This window comes from Lissotriton helveticus, chromosome 6 (genome assembly GCF_964261635.1).
Source record: "Lissotriton helveticus chromosome 6, aLisHel1.1, whole genome shotgun sequence".
Taxonomy (NCBI): domain Eukaryota; kingdom Metazoa; phylum Chordata; class Amphibia; order Caudata; family Salamandridae; genus Lissotriton; species Lissotriton helveticus.
In genome coordinates, this window is record NC_136067.1 from 1753069329 (window position 1) to 1753095355 (window position 26027).

Here is a 26027-nt window from a genome sequence, read left to right on the forward strand (position 1 = left end):
ATCTTTGCAGAAAAGCTACAACAACCCCCAACACCCGAGGGACACTAGTAAGGCCAAAAGGTAGCACAGCAAACTGAAAGTGCTCTTGGCCTACCGTGAACCACAGGTAAAGCCAGTGGTCAGGCAGGACGGGAGTGTGGAAGTATGTGTCCTGCAAGTCCAGCGCTACCATTCGGTCTCCTGGGTCCAGGGCAGAGAGGACTTGAGCGAGCATGAGCATTTTGAACTAGTGAGGACGAAGGTCTCCGTCCTTCTTGGGCACGAGAAAGTAGCCTGAATAACAACCATGACCTACTTCCGACACCAGCACCCTCTCTATGGCTCCCCTGGACAAGAAAGCTGTCACTTTCTCATGGAACAGGGAAAGAGTCCTTCGTCAGCTTGCTGCCAATGGGTGGCATGGGTGGAGTGGAGGTCAAAAAGGGGAGGGAGTAGCCCCTTCGGACAACAAGAAAAATCCTGATATTGAACTCCAGTGGGCAGATGATGGAGTTTCCTGCCTCCCACTGGGTGCCCATGATGGTAAGAGGACAAACTAAAGGGGTTCGGGGTATGCATTTCAGGGAATGGGGGTGGGTGGTCTGCCCTGACCTCTGGCTGCCCGACCCACTGTAAGGCCAACAACAATGAACCCACTCTGCCCAGCAAGTCAGTCCTGTCCTGCCCACATAGGATCATGAACTTGGCTACATCTTTCCCTTCTGCAACCGCTAGGAAAAATGTGGCCCGGGTCTCATCCGGAACCATGAGCAGCATCTGCACCACGGAATTCCACATTGCGTTGGAGGAAGGGCCCAAAAGGCACACAGTGTTCACAGGCCGCAGTGCCAAGCTAAGGTATCCAGCCTCTTGGATTCCCTATCCCGTGGAGTGGTGGGGAATGCGCCGAGATTTACATGGGAGACGGAAGCTTAGACCACCAAGCTCTCCGGGGTAGGGTATTGTATGTCCTGTTCACTGGAGCCCACGTGCAGGGTTTGGCTCAAGTCCCAAGCAGGACATAAGTGAGGGCTTCCTATAATGGAAAAGCAGTTCCACTGGAGTCACCCCCAGCTGAAGCACCTCTGTCAAAACATTAGTTGAGACTGCCACTAAGGGTCAATCAATCAATCAAGAACTTGTAGAGTGCACCTCTTACCCGTGGGGGTCTCAAGGCGCTGGGGGAAAGAGGGGCAGGGGGCACTACTGGTCGAACAGCCAGGTCTTGAGTAGCCTCCTGTAGGTCAGCAGGTCTTGGGTCTGTCATAGGCTCAGTGGAAGGGTGTTCCAGGTCTTGGTGGCGAGGTGGGAGAAGGATCTGCCACCAGTGGTTGTTCTTCGGATGCGAGGGACAGTGGCGAGGGCGAGGTCGGCGGAGCGGAGCTGGTGGTTGGGGATGTAGAAGAAAAGTTGTATGTTGAGGTAGGCTGGGCCGGTCTTGTGGAGTGCTTTGTGTGCGTGAATGAGGAGCTTGAAGGAAATCCTCTTGTTGACGGGGAGCCAGTCAGGTTTCTCAGGTGGGGGGTGATGTGGCTGTGGTGTGGTACGTCGAGGATCAGGCGTGCAGAGGCGTTTTGAATGCGTAGCAGTCGTTTGATGAGCTTGGCCTGGGCTTCCGCATAGAGGGCGTTTCCATAGTCAAGTCTGCTACTGACGAGGGCCTGGGTGACCGTTCTTCTTCTATCTGTCGGGATCCACCTGTAAATCTTGCGGAGCATGCAGAGGGTGTTGTAGCAGGAGGAGGAGACTGCATTGACTTGCTTGGTCATGGAGAGTGTTGAGTCGAGGATGACTCTCAGGTTGCGTGCGTGGTCGGTGGGTGTCTGGGCTGCCCCCAGTGCGGTGGGCCACCAGGAGTCGTCCCAGGCTAAAGGATTGGAGCAGAGGATGAGGACCCCCATCTTGTCCGTGTTCAGCTTCAGTCAGGTGATCTTCATCCAGTCGGTGACGGCCTTCATTCCTTCGTGGAGGTTGGATTTGGCGCTGAGGGGATCCTTGGTGAGGGAGAGGTTCAGTTGAGTGTTGTCTGCCTAGGAGATTATGTTGAGGTCGTGCTGTCGGGCGACTTGTGCAAGCGAGGCCATGTAGATGTTGAACAGTGTTGGGCTGAGGAATGATCCCTAGGGTACGCCACAGATTATCTTGGAGGCTTCGGATCGGAATGGGGGAAGGAGGTCGCTCGGGGTTCTGCTGGAGAGGAAGGAGGTGGTCCATTCCAGGTCCTTGTCTTGGATCCCTGCGTCGTGGAGGCGTGTGCATAGTGTGCGGTGGCAGACAGTGTCGAAGGCGGCGGAGAGGTTCAGGAGGATGAGGGCCGCGGTCTCCCCACTGTCCAGCAGGGTCCTGATGTCGTCGGTGGTGGCGATAAGAGCCTTCTCGGTGCTGTGGTTGCCGTGGCACCCTGACTTGGATGGGTCCAGGATGCTATTTTCTTAGAGGTATCGGGTTAGCTGTCTGTTGACGATCTTCTTGATGACCTTGGCTGGGAACGGAAGTAGGGAGATGGGCCGGAAGTTCTTGAGGTCTCTTGGGTCCGCCTTGGGTTTTTTGAGTAGGGTGTTGATCTCAGCGTTTTCCAGCTCTCTGGGAAGGTCGCGGTCTCGAAGGGGAGATTGATGATGTTGCGCAGGTGGGGTGCGATGGACCTGCTGGCTTTGTTGAAGATGTGGTGAGGGAATGGGTCTGACGGGGAGCCGGAGTATTGTGCTCATGGTCTTGATGGTGTCATCGATGTTCACGTTGGCCCAGGCTGGCAGGGGGTCGTGGTCGATGTCTGTTGGGGCTGTCTGGGTGTTGAAGCTGTCGTGGATGTCTGCGATCCTGCGGTGGAGGAAAGGTGGCGAGGGAATCGCACAGGGCTTGTGACGGCAGGATGTCGTTGGTGTTGGAGCTGTGGTTGGAGAGTTCCTTTACGATGTTGAAGAGCTACTTGCTGTTGTGTGCGTTGTTGTCGAGGCGGTCTTTGAAGGAGGTCCTCTCGGTAGACCTAATGAGGTGATGGTGTTTGCGGATGGCGTCTTTGTGGGCTGCGAGGCTGTCCGGTGTCTTTTCGTTGTGCCGTTGGGCAGGGTATGCTAAGGTAGAGGACCTCGGCCACTCTTCTCACCACCATAGCAAAAGAGGCTCCCTTCTCCGTAATCAGGGTAGGAGGAGACCATGACAGTATCTGGAGAGGTGTTCAATCCGATGGCATCGGCCAAATCCTCAAACCAGCACGTTAGGGTCTAGGGGCTGGTATTCTGCAGGATCCAATATCCCCTTCCATTCCTCCCAGAATCCCAGCCAATAGGAATGGGGCTAGGGCTCAAGCCTTGAAGGCATGGCTCCTATCAGCGTCAGACGACAGCCCTCCGGCTCCTTGTGAGAGTTGGAGATGAGAGCGGACACGTGCCGATGGATGACGCCAGGAGTGTCAGCATCAAGACAGGCACAGGAGAAGGTCAAAGTAGTACGACCAGCACTGGTCTGGATCCATCTGTGGAATCCAAGGGGCCTGACTGGTTCTGGGGAGTGGAACTGCCAGGGAAGAACAATTAGGGACCCCTCCCAAACCTGTGGGGCTGGAAAACGCAACAGCAGGAATGGGCCACCCCAATATGAGATGAGGTGCATGGCCGCATCGAACTCACAGAGCTGGGCTGGGGTCTCTCTAGCTGCAGGAAACTCAGGGAGGCACACAGCCAGCCAAGGCATAGGCTCAACCGCAAAGCCAGGCCTTGAATGATGACGCTCTCTCATCTCGTAGAATGACATCAACAGATGGGGCAAAGTCAAAGAATTATTCGACTTCTCGCTTTTCTTCTTTGAGTAGGATGAGGATCTTGAGCTGCACGACCTTCCTCTTGACTGGGATCGAGACTGCTATAGCATGGCACATCGAGCAGCAAGGAGCTTGAGGAAGCGCTCCCTCAAGGCCATGGGATGCATAGCAGGGCATTTGACACAAGTCTTTTCATCGTGGTGGCACCAGAGACAAACGCGGTGTGGGTCCGTCACGGACATCTGCCGGTTCCTAGCTGGCATCCGGCTACACCAGTAGGAGATTCTCAAACAAAAAGTCAAAAAAGGTCAGTCATCTTCCTTAATGGCTCAAAGCCTTGGGAGGCCCCCATTTGGGAGATTTTACTCCTATTAACTATCGTGCCTATATTATCTGAAAGCATACTTCCAAAGTTTATTCTTTTCAATGCTGTGTTCTCTATGTTTTACACTTTTTTACACTCTTACACTCTTGGAGAAATCAGATCTAAAAACTGAAAACTTATCCCCGTCCCGTATTCTCAGTGGCGGCTGTCTCAGGAATTGATATTAAGAAACTCTCCGCATCTTCGACTCTGCAAAAGTTCTGCATTTTATTGTTATATATAACATGCAGGCTGGCGGGAAACTTTAACTGTACCTTCGCTCCCAAGCTCTTAAAAGGTTCGATCAGTTTTCCTAGTTCCCACTGTCTATTTGCAGTGATTTGTGAGATGTCTGATCTGATCACAAAATCATTTCCATCCACTGTCAAGAGTCTTAATTTTAATGCGTTCAGGAGAATTTCCTCTTTCAAGCTATATGTGTGGAAGTTCACCAGTGTTTTCCTCGGTTTACTTTTGTTCAAGTTCCTCCTGTAAGGATCTCTGTGCACCCTCTGTATATCTTTCATTAATTCTTCTTCCGTCCATTTCCCTTGCAGACCTTCTTTAAACAGATACACCACAAAAGACTTAATGTCTTCTCCCTCTGCTCCCTCCGGGATCTTCAAAATCTGCAAATTACACCGCCTTTGAATATTTTCCAACGATTCGATTTTCTCTTTCAATAGCCTCTCACTCCCTTTAAGGTCTGTAATTTCCCTTTTATTAGCTTTTGTTTGAGAAGTTAGTTGTTTCACTTCCACTTCCAACTGTGCAGTTCTGGTAGTCACTTCATCTAATTTCCTTCCCAAATTATCGCATACCGACCTGATCTCCTTCTGATTCTGCTCAGAGATTTCAAATCTGCTCCGTACTTCGGTTGTTAGTAGCTGAATAAGCTCTACTACTGATTGCATGTTGTCTTGTAATATAGACCGCTGCAGCTGCGGCTGTGACACCAGCAACAGAGATGAAATAAGTGCCAGCGCCTGGGGCGGAGGCAGGGGCAGAGTTGGAGGCAGAGGCTGCGATTGTGGCTTAGGGTGCTGCACCCGATGGGATTGTGTCAGAGGTAGTAGATGAGGTTGATTTCCTTCCTGCGTACGTACTGCTGGGATTACATCTACCCCTCCCATACTTGCGGTCACCATCTGGTTTCCTCCTGTCTCTTCTCCTTCTTAAAATCTGGAGTGACACAACCTGCTGTGTGTAGTACCTTGCTGAATCGGGGGCTGACACTGGCTCACTTGTAGGTCCATTATTTCAGAGAGTACCCCTTCTCCAGGCCCTGCTTGTCCTTGCTCTCTTTTTATGCTCACCCTTTCTTGAGATTCAGTAAACTACGCCAAAATCTGATACTTATTAGTACTTAAAATATAGGAAGAAGAGGAGGGTTTCTGGAGGGGAGGGGGGTGGGGTTCACGGGGTGTTGCTAGTGCATGGGTGTGGGAGCAGGAGGAAAAAAAGTCAAAAAAAAGTTTGTCCTCTATATATAGCTTAGCCCAAGATATAATGGACCTGGAGAGATTAAGAAGAGATGGCAGATAGTCAGAACCCGCGTTTAGAATTTCTCTCTTGGAACGTAAACGGTCTGAGAGGATCGCATAGGCGAGAGAGGTTGTTGCAGTACTTAAAGGATGCGCCAGCACAAATTATTTTGTTACAAGAGACGCATTTAACTTGTAAGGAGATGAAAGAGCTTTTTGAGAAAAGGAAATGGGTGCAAACTTTGATTTGTACGGATCAGCAGCTCACAATAAGAGGGGTGGCGATATTGATAAAATCAAATGCCCAAGCTGAAGTAATGGAAAGCAGAGTAGATAGAGCAGGCAGATGGGTAATTGTAAAGATAAAAAGCCACAATCAGTTATACACAGTGGTTGGGTATTATGGGCCCAATACTGATGACCCTCTTCCGTTTGGTCAACTGGTCTCAGAGCTATTGGATTTTCCAGACCCTATCATAATGGCAGGAGATTTTAATGTGGTCTTTAGATCGTTCCACTAAAAGTAGGTGTAAGACACATAACAAGTCTAGGTCATTAATAGTTAACACAATTAAATCTTTAGGGTGGTGTGACATTTGGAGAGAAAAGAAGGGGTTGTTAAAAAGTTTTACATTCAATAACAAAAAATATGGACATCAGTCTAGAATAGACTTCTTTTTAATGAACCAATGTATAAAACATCAAGCAGGAGACGTGAACCATGTGGGTGCACATTTGTCAGACCACTCCGCCATAACGCTAACTCTGTTTCCACAGGATACGGGGGCACAACAGCGGTGGACTATGGATCGCACCATATTGGCGGACGATTCCTTAATGGAAAGCTCGGGTCTGGAGTCCCAAGAGTTTTTGGATAATCTGGGAAGTGCCCCCTTAGGTATAGTTTGGGACACTTATAAAGCCTTTTTAAGAGGGAAAATTACATTGGCGCAGGCATATAAAAATAGGCAGAGGAAAGCGGAAATCCAAGATTTAGAAAAAAAAGATTCAGAGTTTGGAATATATGATACATAATAATGAAATAGGTTGTGAGGAGGGCCAGGCTTCTATTCAGACTCCTAAATCAAATCTGGTATCAGTTCTAGAAAAAAGGTTACAAGACAGATGGCGTGCTGGTAATTTGGCACATTTTAACTATGGGGAGGTGTGCGGCAAGCTCCTAGCTTGGAAAATAAAAAATGACCAGGCGAGAAGTTATATAAACTAATGAAACTACGAGACTGGAGGTGGCCCAAGAAAAGTGGGGGTTAGTAGGGAGGATACAATATTATTAAATTATTTTAAACAAGTATATACAGAAGACTTGAACACCACAGGGGCCGAGATATTAGACTGGCTATACCAAGAGCTCCCGCTTAAAATATCAGAGTTTCAGAAGGAGGGTATTAATGAGGAATTAACGGAGGAAGAAATTGTGAGGGCTATTAAGTTAGGGAAATAGAATAAAGCGGCGGGTCCAGATGGCCTTCCTACGGAACTATATAAAAAATTAGAGAAAGTCTTAGCCCCAGTCTTAAAGAAACTATTTTCTGCAATTTTTGAAAAGGGGGAAGAAATCCCTCCCTCATGGAATGAGGCCACTGTTACGCTCATTCTAAAACCTGACAAACCACCAGATTGCTGCGACTCGTACAGGCCTATTTCGCTTTTAAATTCCGATTACAAGTTATACTCAAAAATTTTAGCAGATAGGCTGAATGAGGTGGTGGGAGCACTCCTACACGAGGATCAAAAAGGGTTCGTGAGAGGGAGAAATATTAAAGATGTTACATACAACCCCATAGGCGCCATCGATCTAGCCACGGTAGACAAAGTGCCTTTAGCAGTTATCACGGTTGATGTGACTAAGGCTTTCGAGCGTGTGAATTGGCGATATTTGGAGGAAATCCTGAGGCTATCTAATCTAGGAGGAAACTTTTGTTGTGCTATAATGCAATTGTACAAAGCCCCATCTGCAAAAATATTAATAAATGGAAGACTATCAAAAAAGTTTAACATTGGCAGGGGGACAAGGCAAGGGTGCCCGCTATCCCCATTACTTTTTAATTTATATATCGAGCCCCTAGCGGAAAAGATTAGGAAGCATGCCGAAATCATCCCGCTTAAAGTAAGAAGTTGGAAAAAGAAAGTGGGCCTATATGCTGACGACTTGGTAGTGTATACATCGAACTTGGATTCAGCCTTACCTGTTGTGTATGAGCTTGCGGCAGGTTTTGGCAATGTTTCAGGCTATGAAATAAACCAGCGTAAAACGGTTATTATGGTCTGGAATATTGATACACGGGTAGAATATGTCAAAGAGGAAATGAGGTACATGGGTATAAAAATAGTACAGAATGTAGAGCAAATTCCTGAAACTAACTTCCAGAGGGTCAGTAAGGAAATAGGGAAATTGCTGCTGGGTCACATCTCCCACTATCAATTTACATAAGAGTGAATATCATTAAAATGACTATCCTTCCAAAAATTACTTTTTTATTCCAAAACATTCCGATGGCCTTTAAGGAAGAATGGCTTAAAAAGGCTCAGTCCAAAATTTCAAGCTTTATATGGGCCTCCAAAGGAGTGCTAAAACCCCTTGGAAGAAACTCAGAAGGCGATATGAGAAAGGAGGACTTAAGCTGCCGGATGTTTCGTACTACGCATGGGTGTTCATGTTAAAAGGAAGGAAAAGTTTGTTCAAAGTTCCAGAGGAATCGGATATAGACAGAATGTATAAAGCAATGCTAAAAAATCTAAACGGAGGAGACACTGATTTTTTTACATAAATATGGGGATCCTCGTTACTTTAAAAAGATTCGATTAAAAACTCTGCAGGGCCTAGCCACAACTTGGTATAAAGTTAGGAGGGAATTAAAGATCAGTTATTCTAGCTGTAGGGCCCTAATCTTTGACTCACCAGGATCCCCGAAATGGACGAAAGACAGTCTGGCGCAGCCACTAAAAGAAGCGGGAATCCTGCTCTGGGGTTCGGTGATGAAAAATGAGGCTTTAATCTCCTAGGGGAAGGAGGCCCAAACACTAACGAATGGACGATTATCAACATTCAAATATCTCCAAATGTTGAGTTGGAGTCGTACTGAGGGACTCGGTGCAGGTCAGGACAATAATCTGGAAGCATCGCTGATGGCTGGAGTAAATCAAAAAAAAGAGGTGTCACAAGGATATTGGCTGTTGGTGGAGCTGAGTGATGGTGATTTTAACCTGCCGAAAGAACTGTGGGAGAAGAGCTTGCCCGGGGAGCAGTTGGAAGAATTATGGCAAGCATCTTGTACTACTTTATATTCCACAGTACGGCCTGCAAATTTAAGGCGAAACCACCTATTTTGTCTCCACAGGGTTTATTGGACGCCATAAAAATTATCCAAAATAGGGAATGGAGCAGTGCCTAAATGTCCTAAATGTGGTAAAGCGAAAGGCGATGATATCCACATGTTTTATGACTGTCCGATGATCCAGGATTTTTGGTTGGAAGTGAGTAATATGATTTCGGTTATACATGGAGACGCTCCAGGTAAGCATCATTTAGATTTTTGGGGGAATTCCTGTTGACTATACATCACAGAGAAAAAATACAAATAAATCGATTTTCCTCCTCATATTATTAGCCCGTAGGGAAATATGTAAAAAAATGGGTGAAAGCGGTACCTCCCAGTAAAGTAGAATGGTTGGCCGCTATACAACATACTAATGTTTTGGATAGATCTTCAAAAAGTAAGAGAATCATTTCTGGGTTCCATACGAGAAATGGGTTGAATCTATAATAGTCCGATTATTAGGCCTCTATACCATATTGCCTAATATTCTGACGGTGGCACGCAAGGGCCGCAAAGAATTTGCTACTGAAGGGTGAATAAGGTGGGCACGGTGTAGAGTGATCCATCCCAATATAACGACTATGGGGTAGTTTCAATCCTTTCCTTCTTGATTGGGACTTGTGACCCAAAGCTTTGGTATACTTGGGCAATGAGGACAACAATAAAAAAGGTCAGTCAAAAAATTACTGGGGGTAGCTCTCTCCAAATCTGCGCGGAAAGAATAAAACTGATGTCAGCATGCTGGGATGGCACCTATATAGGCACTGAGCACATCACTTCCGGACCAGACCACTATGACACGCAGAGCCAAATTCAAAGATTTTCAGATCTAGTCTAATGTCTGGGGATAATTCTAAGGTAAGAAATCTGCGGCTATAAGTCTCTTTCAGATTAACACGGCACATAATAAATCAGCTCTATCACATGTTGACATTAAGTCTCCACCTTTGTAAACAACAAGCTTACACTAAGGAGTCAAATTGTAATGGCTGCACTCATTAAATAAACAAAAAACATGTGAGCCTACAGAGTGGCTAGCCATAATGATATCAAAATATCTGTGTGTGCTCTGGGAACTTCACACTTTCAAATAGAGATAAAGAAAAGCTAACTTCCTTAAAAAAATGGTGCCTACAGTACAGATGCTTAGCGGGTATGTTTAAAGCACGCCTAAGGCAAGACCGTCTGCAGCAAGACTGTGCCGTGCGTCAGGACATCGGCCCCATGAGGAGAATTTAATAAGGTAAAACCTCTTAGTCGGCTTTCCTTCTCCACAATTTTAATTTGCCTGCTGCCCTGGATGCTGCAACCTTTACTGAAGGGTTCTTTAGATGCAGAGAATTCCACTCTTCCTGCTTACCACACACGCTCCCCGGGTAACACTACTTCTACATCAGTTTCCCCTACTAAGTGTCATTTTCCCCAAAGCAAAATAAGTGTTATGATCTCTTTATCAAGACAAAATCCCGTATTTAAACTTGTACCACCCCCAAACACAAAATGTAAGTTTGGGACCTATTCCACTCCAAGTCTCCAGACTTCTGTTTGATTTCTGGAACCTGGCTAAACGTAGCCACCAACACTGACATAGCTGAAGGCACCACCCCTGGCTATAAAATACTTACGACATCTAAAATTGGCAGGCAAATCACAATATTCTTTAGTTCCAAGATAAGGGGAAACATCCTTATGTCTCACTGTTCTGATCAGCTTGAGCTCTTGATTTTTTGTCTCGAACCCACCCTTGTATCACTTTGCATGGCACCCTGATATATACGCCCTCTAAAAGACTTCAGCCACAAGCTTTCGGATAATACTGGCCCCTCTAATAATTAAATATCAACATTTAGTAGTACTAGGTGGTTTTAATTACTACCTAGAAGATACCTTTAATGATAATTATAATGATACAATACTACTACTTGATAACCTTAAAACAGTCAACACTCCCAAATGGTCACCTGTCCACTCACCAAGTTGAGCAGATAGTCAAATCTATTTTTACAAACGATATGATGCTTTAGACTGATATCTCACTACAGATAGTGTGAACTGATCACTTTCTTATTTCCTTTTCTATACCTCTCGGTCATGCCTCATAGCTCCCCTCCTAGTCAACCAAGATCAAAACCAGATCCGGAAACTGATATCTAAAGACAAGTTGAGTAGTACTCAACAACTTTCCGCCAAACCACAAACTTAACCTCTACAGCTGCCACTGGTTTTAGTCCTTGCATTACTAATGCCCTTAACTCCACTGCCCCTCTATAAGGGGTGTCCTATGCACACTCAACTATTTCCACTAAACGGTGCAATGGTGCCTTAAGAGAAATTCAAGTTCCACTGCAATACTTGGAAGGAGTATGTAGACACTTACATCTCGAATCAGATGAGACTACACACAAAGCTGCTCTTAATAATTACCACAGTGAAATTTGCAGAGCTGGCCAGGATTTCCTGGTCAATTCCATCCACTGCAGCACTAATTCAGCCCATGAAACAATCAGCATTATCAAGTATTTCATCCAATGGACTACCTGTTCTCAATTGATTCTGGCATCTCAGGATATCTGTAATGCTCTCTCTGGATTTTGTCAAGAGAAAATAAGCTCTATTTTTTCCAATTCTTTTACTTAACTATTGATTGGCAGTCTACCCTTCACAGACCCACACTCTGCCATCTTACAATGTAACACTTTAGCCAAAATTGCCCTTGTAAATACGGATAATCTTTGCACTACTATGCCCGCTGTCATATCTGGATCTCTGGATATCCCATGCCCTTACTTTATCTTTTCTTACTGCCTGCGTATTTAGCACTCCTCTAATTTCACTAACCACTTCTAATTTACCAGATGTATGGAAACACACCAATGTTCTCCCTTTGTCGAAAAATTCCTCTGCTGATCCAATGACACTTGCAAACTATAGACCGATATCGCTGCTACCTTTTCCTGGTATGCTGCTGGAAGAGCTGCCAACACATAGCTTACTATCTATTTAGACTTCTTGATTACTCTCAATCCAGTTTTAGAGCCGCCCATATTACCAAGGCGGCACTATTCACTGCTATGGTTGATATCCGCAGAATCTTGGAACACATCCTGTCACAATACTCAAATGTGACATGTTCTCGCATGATACCCTACTTAAACACATAAACAAGCTTGAAATCTGTCTAAACACCTTGCAATGATTCAAATCTTTTCTGCTTAATAGATCGTAAATGTGATGCACTCTCCTCTTACCACTTGGATACTTGTTGGATTCCTTGAGCAATTCCTCAGTCCTCCTTTTCTCAACATCTTCATAAACCCACCCTCCCTCCCCCAACGCTCGTCTGCTCCAGGTCATTACATTAAAGGGAAGTATGTCAGGAGTCAATACATTGCAGGAAGTACATCAAATCTCCTTTGGCTTTGACATAGTTTCCTATGTAAAAAGCATAGACTTAATAGTCTCCATTACAGAGAGAAAATCTTCAAAAATCGTAAAACCTGGTTGTTTTAAGCGTGCTAAACTCACTTCTGCACCATTCATGCTCCATTTTCAGTTAGATCATTTTCTGTTAAGCCAGGATGCCCCAGTGGAGGTAAGCGGGTACTCTACAAATCAAGTTAAAATAGCGTAGCATCTTTATTAGTTCCTTGTGAGCAGTCAAATTATTTTCAAAGCCATGGTAATTATACAAAGGTTGGTACCAGGCAGTACTAGATTTTATGGTAGACGAATTTCAGTGGTACAGATCAATCGGAGCCTTGAGATCAGAGCTCAATTTCATTTAATATGTTCCCATAAACTCATACCTGGACCTATGAGGACACATCCTTTTCTGTTGTTCCAGGTCTAAACTCGATTTCCCTTCTGCTGGGCCTCCACAGTCAAGCAATGCTGCTTCAATCCAGTAACTGCTCAAAATTCATTTTATGAATCAATAACCGTCATCAGATAGGCTAAGTAAGAAGGGTATGCCATGGCGGGGTGTCCCGTATTCACTATGCCACTGGATTCAAGCTAGCCTGGTTGATGAGGTGATACCCCGAATTTGGTCCCATGATGCTTGTTTTCCGGTCCAGGAAGTACCCGGCGAGGCAGTTCTGGCTGGACTGGTCCCCTAGGGAGCAGGGTCAAGACTGATTTGTATATGGCTGGGTCCAAACTAGGTTGGCATAGTGAGCAAAAAAACCAATGGATTTAACTCAGATCTGAGACTGGGGGTGAATGTTTGACAATGATCAGCATTCTGTCCATCACCTTTTTGTGTTGCAATAATTGCTGTAATTAGTAAGGGTATGCTAGGACGTGGGATCTGTTATCACTATGCCACTGGATTCAAGCTAGCCAGGCTGGTGAGCTGTGATAACCTGAAACTGGTCCCATAATGCTTGTTTTCTGGTCCAGGGTGGACATGGCCTGGCAGTTTTGACTTGACTGTTACCATGTGGAGCAGGGCTAAGGATGATTAGCATGTGGCTGGGTAACAACTGGTGTAGCATAATGAGCAAAAAAACACAATGGATTTAACCCAGATCTGTGACTGGGGGTGAATGTTTGACAATGTTCAGCATTCCGTCCATCATCTTTTTGTGTTGCAATAGTCACCCTAAGAGGGAAGTGTATGCCAAGACATGGGTCCCGTGCTTACTATGCCACTGGATTCTAACACTAACTACTGTTTCTTACAGATATATCGTTACCGAAGGTAAGTAACTTGTGCATCTGAAAGAAACAGGTTAGTGTTAGATTCCTTACCTTAGAATAGATACCCCAGCAATACCAACCCCGGTGGTGGGTCTGCGAACCAAGATCACACCAGAAATTCCTGGTGCACGGAACGGCCAAAGAAGCCATCTCTCCGCCTTGGCTGTCCAGGCAGTAGTGTCTAGCGAATGTGTGCCACAAGGCCCACGTAGCTGCCCAACAGATGTCCTGCAAGTGGACTCCCCGACCTATGGCAGTAGTAGCCGCCGTGGCCCGAGTGGAGTGGGCACGCAGCCCCACCGGAGGATCCTTCCTAGCCAGAGAATAACAGGCCTTAATGCACAAAACGACCCATCGAGAAATGGTGCGTTTGTGCACTGCACGTCCCTTCTTAGCGCACATGTAACCAACAAAGAGCTGGTCGTCCACCCGGAACTGGCGTGTGCGGTCCAAATAAAATGAGAACGCACGTTTTGGGTCCAGACGGTGGACCCTCTCTTCCTCTTATGTGGGATGCGGAGGCGGAAAGAAGGTGGGCAAGGTGATGGACTGCCCGGTGTGGAAGGCTGTAACAACCTTGGGCAGGAAAGAGGGACTTGTTTTTAAGACAACTTTGTCCGGATGGACAGAAAGGAAAGGAGGCTTAGAAGAAAGAGCCTGAAGCTCGTTCACCCTCCTGGCAGAGGTGATGGCAACCAGGAATGCAGTCTTAAGAGTAAGACGACGGAGAGGACAATTATGAAGTGGCTCAAAGGGAGCGCACAACAAATAAGTTAGAACAAGGTCCCATTGAGGCATCACGAAAGGAGCAGGAGGAAACATATGAGTGATGCCCTTCAAGAATCTATTTACAACAGGGGACTTGAAAAGAGAAGGCTGATCAGGAAGCCTTAAGAAGGCTGAAATGGCAGAGAGGTAGCCTTTGATAGTGCCCAGAGCGGAGCCCTGCTGGGCAAGTGAAAGAAGAAAGAGGAGAACCTCTGAAAGAGAGACAGAAAGGGGATCCACAGCCTTTGCTGTGCACCATGCCACAAATCTGTTCCACCTGCAGGCGTATACTGTTTTTGTGGAGGGACGCCTGGCTGCCAGAATGACATCACAGACTTCAGGAGGCAAGTCAAATGGTCTCAACTGCCGCCGCTCAATCTCCACGCATGGAGGTTGGACAGAAGGTCCTCCTGAAGAGGCAGACAAACCAGGGGATCGACTGACATGCTGAGTAGCTCGGGATACCAGTATCTTCCTGCCCAGTCCGGGGCCACAAGGATGACCTGGGCCCGGTCGCGCCTGATCTTCTTCAGCACTCTAGGCAGAAGTGGTAAATGCGGAAAGGCATACAACAGACCGCAACTCCGCGAGTGCCGCCTTGGAAATTCCAACACGCAGAACTGATGAGATTGCGTGTTCTCTTCTGTGGCGGATAGATCTAACCAAGGCTCTCCCCACTGCCGAAATAGACCTTGCGCCACGTCCGAGATCAGACGCCATTCGTGATCCATCATGCACAGACGGCTGAGTTCTTCCGCCCTGGCGTTCAGGGAACCTGCCAGGTGTTGAACCACCAGGGTGACGCCCTGGTGTTCCAGTCATTGCCAGAGGCGCAAACCTCCTGGCAAAGGGTCCACAACCCCACCCCACCCTGTTTGTTGCAGTACCACATGGCGATGGTGTTGTCCATGAACACCTGCACCACACTTCCCCGACAGAGGGAGGGAATGCAGTCAGTGCAAGCCTGATCGCCCTGCGGCTCCAGAAGATTGATGCGGAACCAGGACTCCGCCGGAGACCACAGGTCTCTGATCTCCGCCTCTCACATGTGGCCCCCCCAGCCCAGGAGGGACGCGTCAGTCACAACTATGTGCTCCGGTTGGGGTAGGGAGAGGGATCTGCCGCTGACCCAATCGCGGTCCGTGAGCCACCACTGCAACTGTCTTGCAGTGCCCTCCGAGATCAGGACATGGTCGGACAGGTTGCCCTGATGCTGGGCCCACTGAAACTTCAGGTCCCACTGCAGAGCCCGCATCCGCCACCTGGCGTGATGCACCAGAAGGATGCAGGAGGCCATCATCCCCAGAAGTCGCAGCGTCAACCTGACCGAGACCCGGGATAAAGGCTGAAAGATCGGAATCAGAGCCTGAATATCCCGAACCCGCTGTTCGGGAGGATAAACCCGAAACTGCGCCAAATCCAGAAACAGTCCGATGAAGAGGAGCTTTTGAGAGGGACACAGGTGTGACTTCAGCACATTGATGGAAAACCCCAGCAGGTGCAGGAGGTCGGCCGTAGTCTGGAGGTGGCTGACGACTGTCTGGGGTGAGCCCGCCTTCAACAACCAGTCGTCGAGATAGGGAAAAACTGGCACCCCTAATCTGCGCAGATGAGCTGCGACCACCGCCATCACTTTCATGAACACCCGTGGGGCGCTGGTAAGGCCAAAGGAAGCACGGTGAACTGAAAGTGCTTGTGGCCTACCATGAACCGCAGGTAACGCTGGTGGGCCGGCAGGACGGGGATGTGGAAATAAGCGTCCTGCAAGTCCAACGCTACAATCAAGTCTCCGGGGTCCAGGACAGCTAAGACCTGAGCCAAAGTCAGCATCTTGAACTTCTCCTTCTGGAGGAAGCCGTTGACGTTCCGCAGGTCCAAGATAGGCCGTAGGCCCCTTTGCCCTTCTTGGGAACCAGAAAGTAGTGGGAATAGCAACCACATCCTACTTCTGGCCCAGGAACTCGCTCGATGGCCCCCTTGGCCAAGAGGGCTGATACTTCCTCTTGCAGAAGTTGCAAGGGATCCCCCGACACGCAGTGGTACTGCGGTGGCATGGCTGGAGGGGTCACCTCGAAGGGGAGGGAGTAGCCCCTTTGGACGATTTGCAGCACCCACCTGTCCGAAGAGATGTCGCGCCAGTGGAGGAGGTGATGGCGGACCCTGCCCCCCACTTGCGTCAAATGGGCCTGAAAGCTCGGACTAGGAGGGCTTTGAGGCAGATGCTGTGGGGGTGGATGTGGACTGGCCTTGCCGTTATCCCCTGGCACCGCCATGGCGGTTACCACGTCCGCCGTCATGCTGGATGTTAGACTGCGGCCTGTTGCTGGCAGGACGTGAAGGGGCGCCCCTTCCTTGGCCAAGAAAGGAGAGAAAGGCAGAAGATGGCTGACGCTGGCCGATCGATCTCCTCCGGCATCGCGTTCGGCCCAGGGACCGGCGGGTATGGAGCAGGCCGCGATGCCTGCGGCTCTGGCGGAGTCGCGTGGGCGGTGTTGCCCGAACCCCCGGCCGCATCACGCGAGCGTCGCTGGGATTCGGAAGAGGGATGTCGCCTCTTCGACTTCTTGTGCCTCCTACCGGAGGACTTGGAGCCCGACGAATGGTGACGACTCGCCGAGCTTCGACGACTGTGGCCCCGCGACCGGTCCCTCGGCCCCCTCCTGGACCGGGACCGTGAGCGCTTGCCGGCGCGGAAAAAAGAAGAACTGACGTCAGCGCACGAGGGCGGCGTCTAAGTACTCCGACGACATCATCACGGCGCCAACGACGGACGACGCCTACCGACGCACAAGGGTACTGCTACGCAAAACTTTCCGGATCCAGTCTGACGAATGGGGATATTCTAAGTTAAGGAATCTAACACTAACCTGTTTCTTTCAGATATAATATGCTCTAGTTTTGTAATGTCAAAATCTGCTACTTCTGAGCCCAATTTCAGATGGGTTTTAAACAACATGAAAGGTTATGGTGCAGGAAAATACAACCAAACAGTATATGATCATAATGCTTCCTGTGCTACATAGCAACTCTTTCTAAAGGCACACCAAAAGAGAACATTATATTTCATTGTGATATGCAGACTTTTATGACCAGTAACAGTGCAACATGTCTTGCTTAAAAATAACCATAATATACCTTGTCATACTGACATACGATAACATTGTCGGTATCGAACAGGTCAGGTACTTCTTGCTCACTAACATCATCTCCAGAGTTCAAAGGGTCCTAAAAAATAAAATTCATATAGAAACAGTAAATGAAAAGCAGAGACAATCTCATACAATAGTGAAACTCAAAATGATAACATTATAGGCAACTACCAAACAGTCAGAGTATGCATTTGTACCTTAAAACAATCCAAGGGTAGTCTAAGGAACTCTTAAATTTAAAATAAATCCCACTCTGAAAAATTACTTCACTCTAATAACAGACATTCGAACGCTGCTAATTATGTACTTTACAAATTCACCTAGGTTACATGATGACTTTCCCCAGTAAAAGTTACGTTTGCATATTGAACTTTTCCCATTTACAATGTGATCATCAGTTGGATGTACCATGCCTCATTTTCCAAGTGAAGTGTTTACCAAGCACTCTCAATATTCAACTAAGGGTCATTACAAGAGATCCAACTGATTGTGATATCCAGATGATACTGGCAAACTGCTTGGAAGACTGAGGTACTGATCCCATTAGCACTGCAAGCTGCACTCCCGACACTGAGTAACCCGCCAAGTTGTGTGGGATTTGTTTGAACCAAATGTGCTTAGGCAAACAATGAATGTAAAATTTCATTAAAACTGCTGTATGTTGTGTTGCAGGTCATCACATTGCAAGTAAGTACATCAGGAGTCAAAACATTGCAGGTGTTCATCAGGAGTCACTACATCAGGAGTGTCTTTACATCACAACTTTTCAGGTAAGTTTATGCGTATTTTTTAAGTTTTTATTCCATAGGTGGCAATACTGCCTGTGTAGTTAGGGGTTGGTCAGGGTTTCCAAAGCGAAGTATCTTTTTAATTTTCTAATAACTTTGATGCTGTTGGACAATTCTGTACGGATTGGAAAGTTTAACACAGAACAGTCAAAGGTGGAGTCTAAAAAAGGTGGGTTAGGGATGTTGTGACATTTCCCATTTTAACTCCCACAGAATTTTTTGCTCCTTAATACAGAAAAGAATGGCTGAACAGAACTACATCAACCATAGTATGAAAGTGAGGGAAATGGCTTTGCTTGGTGTGTGTAAATAAGTTCAGCAGTTCGAGGTAGTAGCTTTCAAACATTCTTTCGGTCTAGACAAACAAGAGGTTAAATTAGAGCAATATATTGAGGTCTGAAACCAGGTTTATGATACCTCCTGTGAGCCCAAAATGTAAAATATATACAAACTTGATTGAACAAGGAAGATTTTGCTCCTGGCAGTCATTTCGGGTCAGCAAATCCAAAGCTGGGCTTGTGGAATCAAAGTTTTCTGAATGGCTGTCTGCAACAGAGATAAATCTGAAAAATACATTGAAAAGAGCTAAAAGGGGGAGGAGTATCATTGCCTGACGCTGGATCAGATGAGGATGCTCAAAGAGAATCCCTCATGACCCCCCCCCAGCAAAAAATGTAATAAAAGTATATTTTTGTCACTGGTTTACTGATCAAGAGCAAGATTCACGGGCTCCAGTGCGGGCCTGGAATTCTACAACATCTAGCCACAGATCCTGCCTTGAACCTGTGGCAAGAGGTCCTTTTCCCTTGATGGACCTCCAATGGAGTTTGTGGACCATGATATAAGACACAAACCCCAATTTCTCAGTGAGGCCCAGCAAGGGATTATTAACCTGCCACAGTTCTTTGAAGAAAATACAATTATAAATAATATAACAAGCATTGGCATAGCCAATAGGTCTCGCCTTTGGAACATATAAGTTTTTATCCATGCAACAGTTGATGTTGTTGCACCAAGGCTATTGTGCTGCATAACTAAATACTTATAAGGTCCCAAAAGTGAGACCTATTGGCTATGCCAAAGCTTATTGGTGAAGTATCTTGGTTGGGAGCGATCGGGAGCCTCCCACCGAGATGCAATGTAAGGGAAACAAAGGCTCACAGCTTGTCACTTAACAGGTATTTGAGAGAAAGGTTTTTGACTTTGTTCAGTCCCTGTATAGAAGAGAAATGTATGCACTGTTAGAATGTAATCTTCAACTGGTCAGTGAGCCAGTTTCTGAGGGGTGTGCGTGTGACCTTTCTGCAAGGTGTTTATGCACGGTAAGCGCGTCTTAAGGGTGTGCCTGCAAGGAACATGCCTTGTCAATGTGCACTCACATTCAGGGGAAATCCAGCTCCTCCGCAGGAAGGATTACGCCGTATTTATGTAATCTGTAACCATGCTAGGAACGAAAACGGAAGGTAAAAAGCCTAAAGATGGTTGTAGCAAATCCAAACACGAAGGGGGTTTACGAGACAAGCACTGCACTTGCAGAAAAACCGGACACCATTAAAAAAATTTTTTTTTTAAATCCATATCGGTAAGCAACAAGGGGAAAACAACGATAGAAGAGACTACAGCCCAAAGAACAAACACTTTAAAAGAGGGTAACAATTCTATATCGGTGGCGAGATAGTCTATACAGATTGTAGCATGTTCTCGAAAATGCAAATCATCAGAATCAAGGCAGCCTCAAACTCAAAACATAAGTTACATTTTCCCAGGAAAAAAAAAGTTTTATTTTACGATCACATTCATTTGGGCAGTTTCCATAAACCAAAATATAAATCCTAAAAATTTGTGTACGCCAGCCAAGTAAATGGATTTACAGAGTAGGTGAGGGCATATAGGTGTTGAATGTTTTTTGTCCCATAGACTAGTAAATTTTTTTAACAATTCCACACCCCTCTCAGATAACCCTACGATAAGCACAACTGTGTAGATTTCAAACTTGTCAGCCAACAACACTAGTTGGGAAACGTACCGTACATACTAGGTAACGGGGTCCTCAACTGCCCCCCACGAAATTTAAGGGTAATTCATGCTCCCAGGGGGCGCTTGGGTTCTGAAAATCCAACATTTATCCTGCCATCTCACTAGCATTGAGCAGCATATACTCCCCACGCTAGCCCGAGCTGTTCGGTGCACACCACGTGTGCGAAAACACGAGGGAGAGAGGGATATTTTGAGGAGGCGTCGTGGCGTGCAGGGCGGATGGGCCGGGAACTCTAGGCCGTGGGCATTTTCCAATCACCGAGGTGAAAGTGTTCTGTGACCCCCTGCCCATCAGAACACGCAGCGACAGTAGGGTGACCAACTGGCATTGGTGTAAATTCAGGACGGTGAGTGTAAAAATTCAGGACAAAGGGTCAAAATTCAGGACACAAATTCAGGACAGGAGGTCAATATTCAGGACAAAACTTCAGGACAATTGGATACGTTTTACAGACACATCAGAGGTTGCGCAATAGTATATAAGTAATCCCAGCCATATCTAGACATATTCAGCCATTTGCAAACCTATCCATCATGTATCCTTCCATCTGTCATTTCACTCATCCATCCCTTCATCCATCCTTTCACTCATCCAACCATTATCCATCCATCCACCCTTTCATCCTATCCATCTGTACCCTCATCCACCCACTCTTCTACCCATCCATCCATTCACTCATCCATCCAGCCATTTACCCTTTCACCCATCCAGCCATCCTTTCACTTACTCATCCATCCACCCAGTCACTCATTCTTCCACCCATCCACCCTTTCAGTCATCCATCATCCTCCCTTTCTCTCTCCATCGACTCTTTCACTTAGCAATCCTTCCTTCCATCCATCCATCCACCCACCCACCCATTTATTCATCCATCTGCTCTTCCGCTCATGAATCCATCCATTGACCCTATCACTCATCCATCCTTTCTCTTATCCAATTATCCTTTCACTCCTTCACTCATATTTTCATCATGTTGTCCATATAACTTCCCTTTCACTCACTCATCCATCCTTACATCCACCCTTTCACTCATCCGTCCATCCATTCGCCCTTGCACTTATCAATTCATCAATCCATCCATCATTTCACTCATCCATCCACCTACTCACTTACTCATCCACCGTTTCACTCATCCATCCTTTCACTCATCCATCCACCCTTTACCCATCCAGCTACCCTTCCACCCATACATCGAGCTATTTCCCTTTTCTCTCTTCCATCCTTCCACTCACTCATCAATCCATCCATCCTCTCCCATTATCCATCTATTCAATCTTTCATTCATCCATTCACCCTTTCACTAATTCATCCAGCCATCCCTTCACTTACTCACTCGCCCACCCATCAAGAACTTCACCCTCACTGCAGAAGCCATCCCAGGACTGGGACAGAAGCCACCCAGGGCAGAGACAGGATCCATCACAGGGGGGGGGACAGGAGCCATCACCAGCGGGGGGGGGGGCAGGAGCCACCACATGGGGGGGGGAACAGCATCCACCAGGGTGGGCACAGGGGTGGGCATGCAGTATTCTAGTATCATCTTGGTCTCTTCCAGGGTGGGGGAGGGCTCCTCACCCCCTCCTGGACAAGACAATGAGAAGACAGGCTGCGTTTCCAAAATTTGCCCCCCCCCCCCCCCACGCTGATGTACAGTACTGAAAGGAGATACTCCAAGAGAACTGATTTAACTGATTATCCTCCATACTTTGTTTATCAGTGTGGGTGCGATTGTGCCATTTCTTTATTACAATATAGACTGCATGTTTGAAGAATCGAGGTTTGTTTACAATTTAGTGACTAATTAAGCTCTGTGAAGAGAACCACGTGCTGCCTCGGCCGGTTCTAGGATGTTTGTGGCCCTGGGCAGAAAGGGGGAATGTCTCACACCAATTGCAGATACAAGACGCATTCAGGGCTGTTTGCATCTGAATAGGTGCCCCTGCTCCTGAAGCTGCAGCCCCCCCTCCTCCCGCCTGTCAGTCACCTTCAAGCACCTCTTAACAGCTCATCAAGGGCTGAAGGTGTGAGGGTTGTCATCCTGCTGTGCCTCTCCAATGCCGCTGGGTATCTGAGCTTTAGTCCTGCATCGGAGTCAAGAAGGGAGGTGGGTGGAAGCTGTGCCCGGTTAAAATTACGGACAAATAGCGTCCGTTAAAGAATCCTTCACGGACAACAGACAGACGGCCGAAATTACGGACTGTCCGTGAAATTTACGGACGGTTGGTCACCCTAGCAGCGACAGCTGCGGGCCGGGGTGAGAAGGTGCGGCTCGCAGCAGAACAAATACTATTGGCGATTTGGCGGGCGAATGCGGAAGCGTGTCTCCTCGGGCTGCGCCAGCTACGCGAGACTGCAGAGAAGGCATGTTGCCGAGCGGAGATCGAGGAACTGGCAGGCCGAACCGTGGTGTAATGCAGGAACACAACGAAGGCGAGGCTGGCTGCCTACACGCTGCTGAGCTAGTGCAGAGAACAGCGGCCAAAGTAACTAAGTGACGACTGCCTGGGGCATTGCAAAGCAAAGGCGATAACCAAGTGGCAAGGCATGGCAGTGAGGCCCTAGGGGTGGAGAGTGTGGTGAAGGCTGCGACGCTGGGCAGCTGGGACTCTACGCAGCTATAACGGTAGGCCTGGCAAGAAAGAGCAGTGGACAGACGAGGATACACGCAACAAGGTAATCCGGGGTGGTTGAAAGCGGAGTGCATATAGTGGCTGTGGTGTGCATAATGTCAGGAATCAACTCAGATAGCACCCACGTTGGGAGTGGGATCTTCAGGACAAGTCACTGTGAAGTAGGACATTGCTCATTGTGTGGAACTGGGGATCATAGGACAGTGGCTTTAACGACAATTGCTGCGGTACATAAGCTCACACGCTGTTGGCAAACTATACTTGCTAAGGTGGCGCGGGGACCACAGTCCAGCCACAAATACGGTTGCCTGATAAACCGCAGTGACAAGTGACGCATGCCCTCCCATCCAGTACTGTTAATGTGATAGAATGAGATTAAAAAGTGCTGGACAACTGGGCTTGCAGCACCCGTGATCCTTGGCGCATATTAAGAGAAATTGCAGGACCCGGTCGGCTGGTCTGCCCTCTCTGACCCTGTGAGTCGCTATAATGGCCAAGGTTAAGCACCCTCGCGTATCCTCTAAGCAATATACTATGGACAAGTTTGCTGAGGCTGCGGCCTCGGGACCATCTTTGGGAGGCTCAGGGACCCAAATGCCAGATAACTCAACTCTGCTGGTGGCGATCAAACAGTTGCGGGAAACATTGGAATCCAAGATAGGTGCAGTGGGCGCAGATGTTGTGCTGCTTTGGCAGGATCTCCGCAATGCGGTGCAGCGGATTACGGAGGAGGAATCCCGCATATCAGATGTGGCAGACACTGTGGGCACGCTGACAAAGAAGGTGTCTACCCTTGAATCCCTTACGTGGGGTCTGGCAATGCAGGTTGGATGCAGAAGGGCGTGCCCGTCGCAATAATCTTCGCTTTATTGGATTCCCGAAAGGCTGTGAAGGAACGGACGCTGTGGAATTCCTCACCATGTGGCTCAGGAGCTGGCTCACACCCAAATCACTGTCTCCATGTTGCGTCCTGGATCGCGTTCACCGTGTGTTGCTGCAGAAAACGCCTCTGGGCACCCGCCCCCGCCCTATCATCGCCTGTCTTCTTAACTACAGGGACACGAATGTCATTCTTCCACAGCCGAGGGCGTGGGTCTACCTTCTTTATGACTCAGAGGGTATTCTTATATTCCCTGACTACAACAGACTCGTTCTGCAGCACAGGCAGTCCTTTCTGGAGGCGAAGGCCTTCCCCTTCCCCCAAACATCTGGCCCACCTGCCTGGGAGAACCCCCAGCTCCCAAAGAAGAGATCAAGAGCTTGGGAATCTGGATAGAGAAAGACCTGTCCTTCAAAACTCAAGCTAAACAAGCATTTACAATGCAATGGTTTCGCCTTTGGAAAAGTTAGAGCTATTGGCATTGTAAATGACAAACTTTGTATTTATGTGTTGGTTTTGTCATTTACATTGCCATTAGCTTAATCTCTCGCAATGTGAGACCTATTGTACCCTACGGACGAGCTCAGCAGACAGCAATTACTACCACACACACACACCCAGAGCCACACACACACACACACCCAGAGCCACACACACACACCCAGAGACACACACACACACCCAGAGACACACACACACACACACACCCAGAGACACACACACACACCCAGAGCCCCGCCACACACACACCCAGAGCCCCGCCACACACACACCCAGAGCCCCCCCACACACACACCCAGAGCCCCCTTACACACACCCACCCACCCAGAGCCACACACACACACACACACACACACCCACCCAGAACCCTACACACACACACCCACCCAGAACCACACACACCCACCCAGAACCACACACACCCACCCAGAGGCAGGGCAGCCCGCATCTCACTTCTTGCTGTTTGAACGATAGATCTCACTTCCAATGGCTAGCCTCCATTTATGGAGCTAGCCAATGGAAGTGAGAGGCGGGACTTTTGTCCATAATGTGTGTCCATAATTGTGTAAAGGACAGGGGATTAAGGGAGTATGAAGGGATGCCTCAGTCATTAGGTTCCCTCCTTTTTACCACATGGTCTCTGCATCGACTTAGAAACCTTGACTTTACATTTCCACAGCTGAGCTTACTGCAAGTCTCACACTGTGCAATAGGAAAAGTTTAGCGAGAAAAACAACAAGCAAAGCATAGCTGCCAAGGTATCAGTTTCATAGTGGGACATTTTCATAATTTCAGTGCAATTATGAGTGATATTTTAACGACTATGAGTGACACTTTCTGGAGAGCACATCAAGCATTGACGACGAGGGAAACATATAAATATCAGAGATTACACCCATTTGCATGTCAAGATTGTCTGAATTGTACTGTGTGAGCTACCAAAGACCATTCATTAAAGGGTGTGAGCCACCGGACACATGGACTGAGGAAGGCAAAAGGGATGCCCAGCCCTCCACTAAAGGAGAATCGTGAAAGAGAACATCTCAAAAAAAGATGACTGCCTTCACCAGTGAGGAGCATCGTTATTCAGCAATTAAGGGGGCATACCTGTGTGTTGGTCAAGATGTTTGCAATCACAGCAATGTGTGAAGCATGATTACTGAAATCATACCTGCGTGTGGTGCATGATTGCAGAAACAATAGTAGAGTGGGACACATGATTACAAATACTCCGCACAAAATATGGTAAAGTCAGCCTTAATTTCAGAGATCGGCCTACGTAGTTATCTATAGTACTGTTTACACAATACTTTAATATCAATGAGGTCGACTGCAATGTTGCACCATTTATGCCTCTCACAATATCAGGGGTATTGCACTTGTGAAAAATAAACTCCTGCTGATGCTGGAGCAGGAAACAAATCAGCAGCAAGATATTTGTGTGGGCTGGCTCCCCGGGGGCTTTAACTTAACAATAATATTACTTCCACTTGTGAAAGGAACAAACACAATGTCAAAGGTACTGTGGCAATAATGCTGCAAATGACACCAGCAGATGGGTGCTTCGTATGGGATTGTTCGACTTTGTGGCCCATGGCTAGGAGGTCGGGTCAAGCAGCTGAGGCTGTGAGCTTCATACTGCCAACC

The 26027-nt window shown here is 47.5% G+C and overlaps 1 protein-coding gene across 10 annotated transcripts in view; it reads right to left on the minus strand.

Annotated features, from left to right (window-relative positions):
- Positions 1 to 26027, minus strand: part of GTF2A1L (general transcription factor IIA subunit 1 like) — a 1231875-nt gene that overhangs the window by 596146 nt on the left and 609702 nt on the right. For all 10 annotated transcript variants that reach the window (XM_078649641.1, XM_078649637.1, XM_078649635.1 and 7 more), the window contains one exon: positions 17530 to 17619. In XM_078649641.1, the coding sequence (XP_078505767.1) occupies positions 17530 to 17619 (90 nt within the window). The remainder of the gene's footprint in view (positions 1 to 17529; positions 17620 to 26027) is intronic.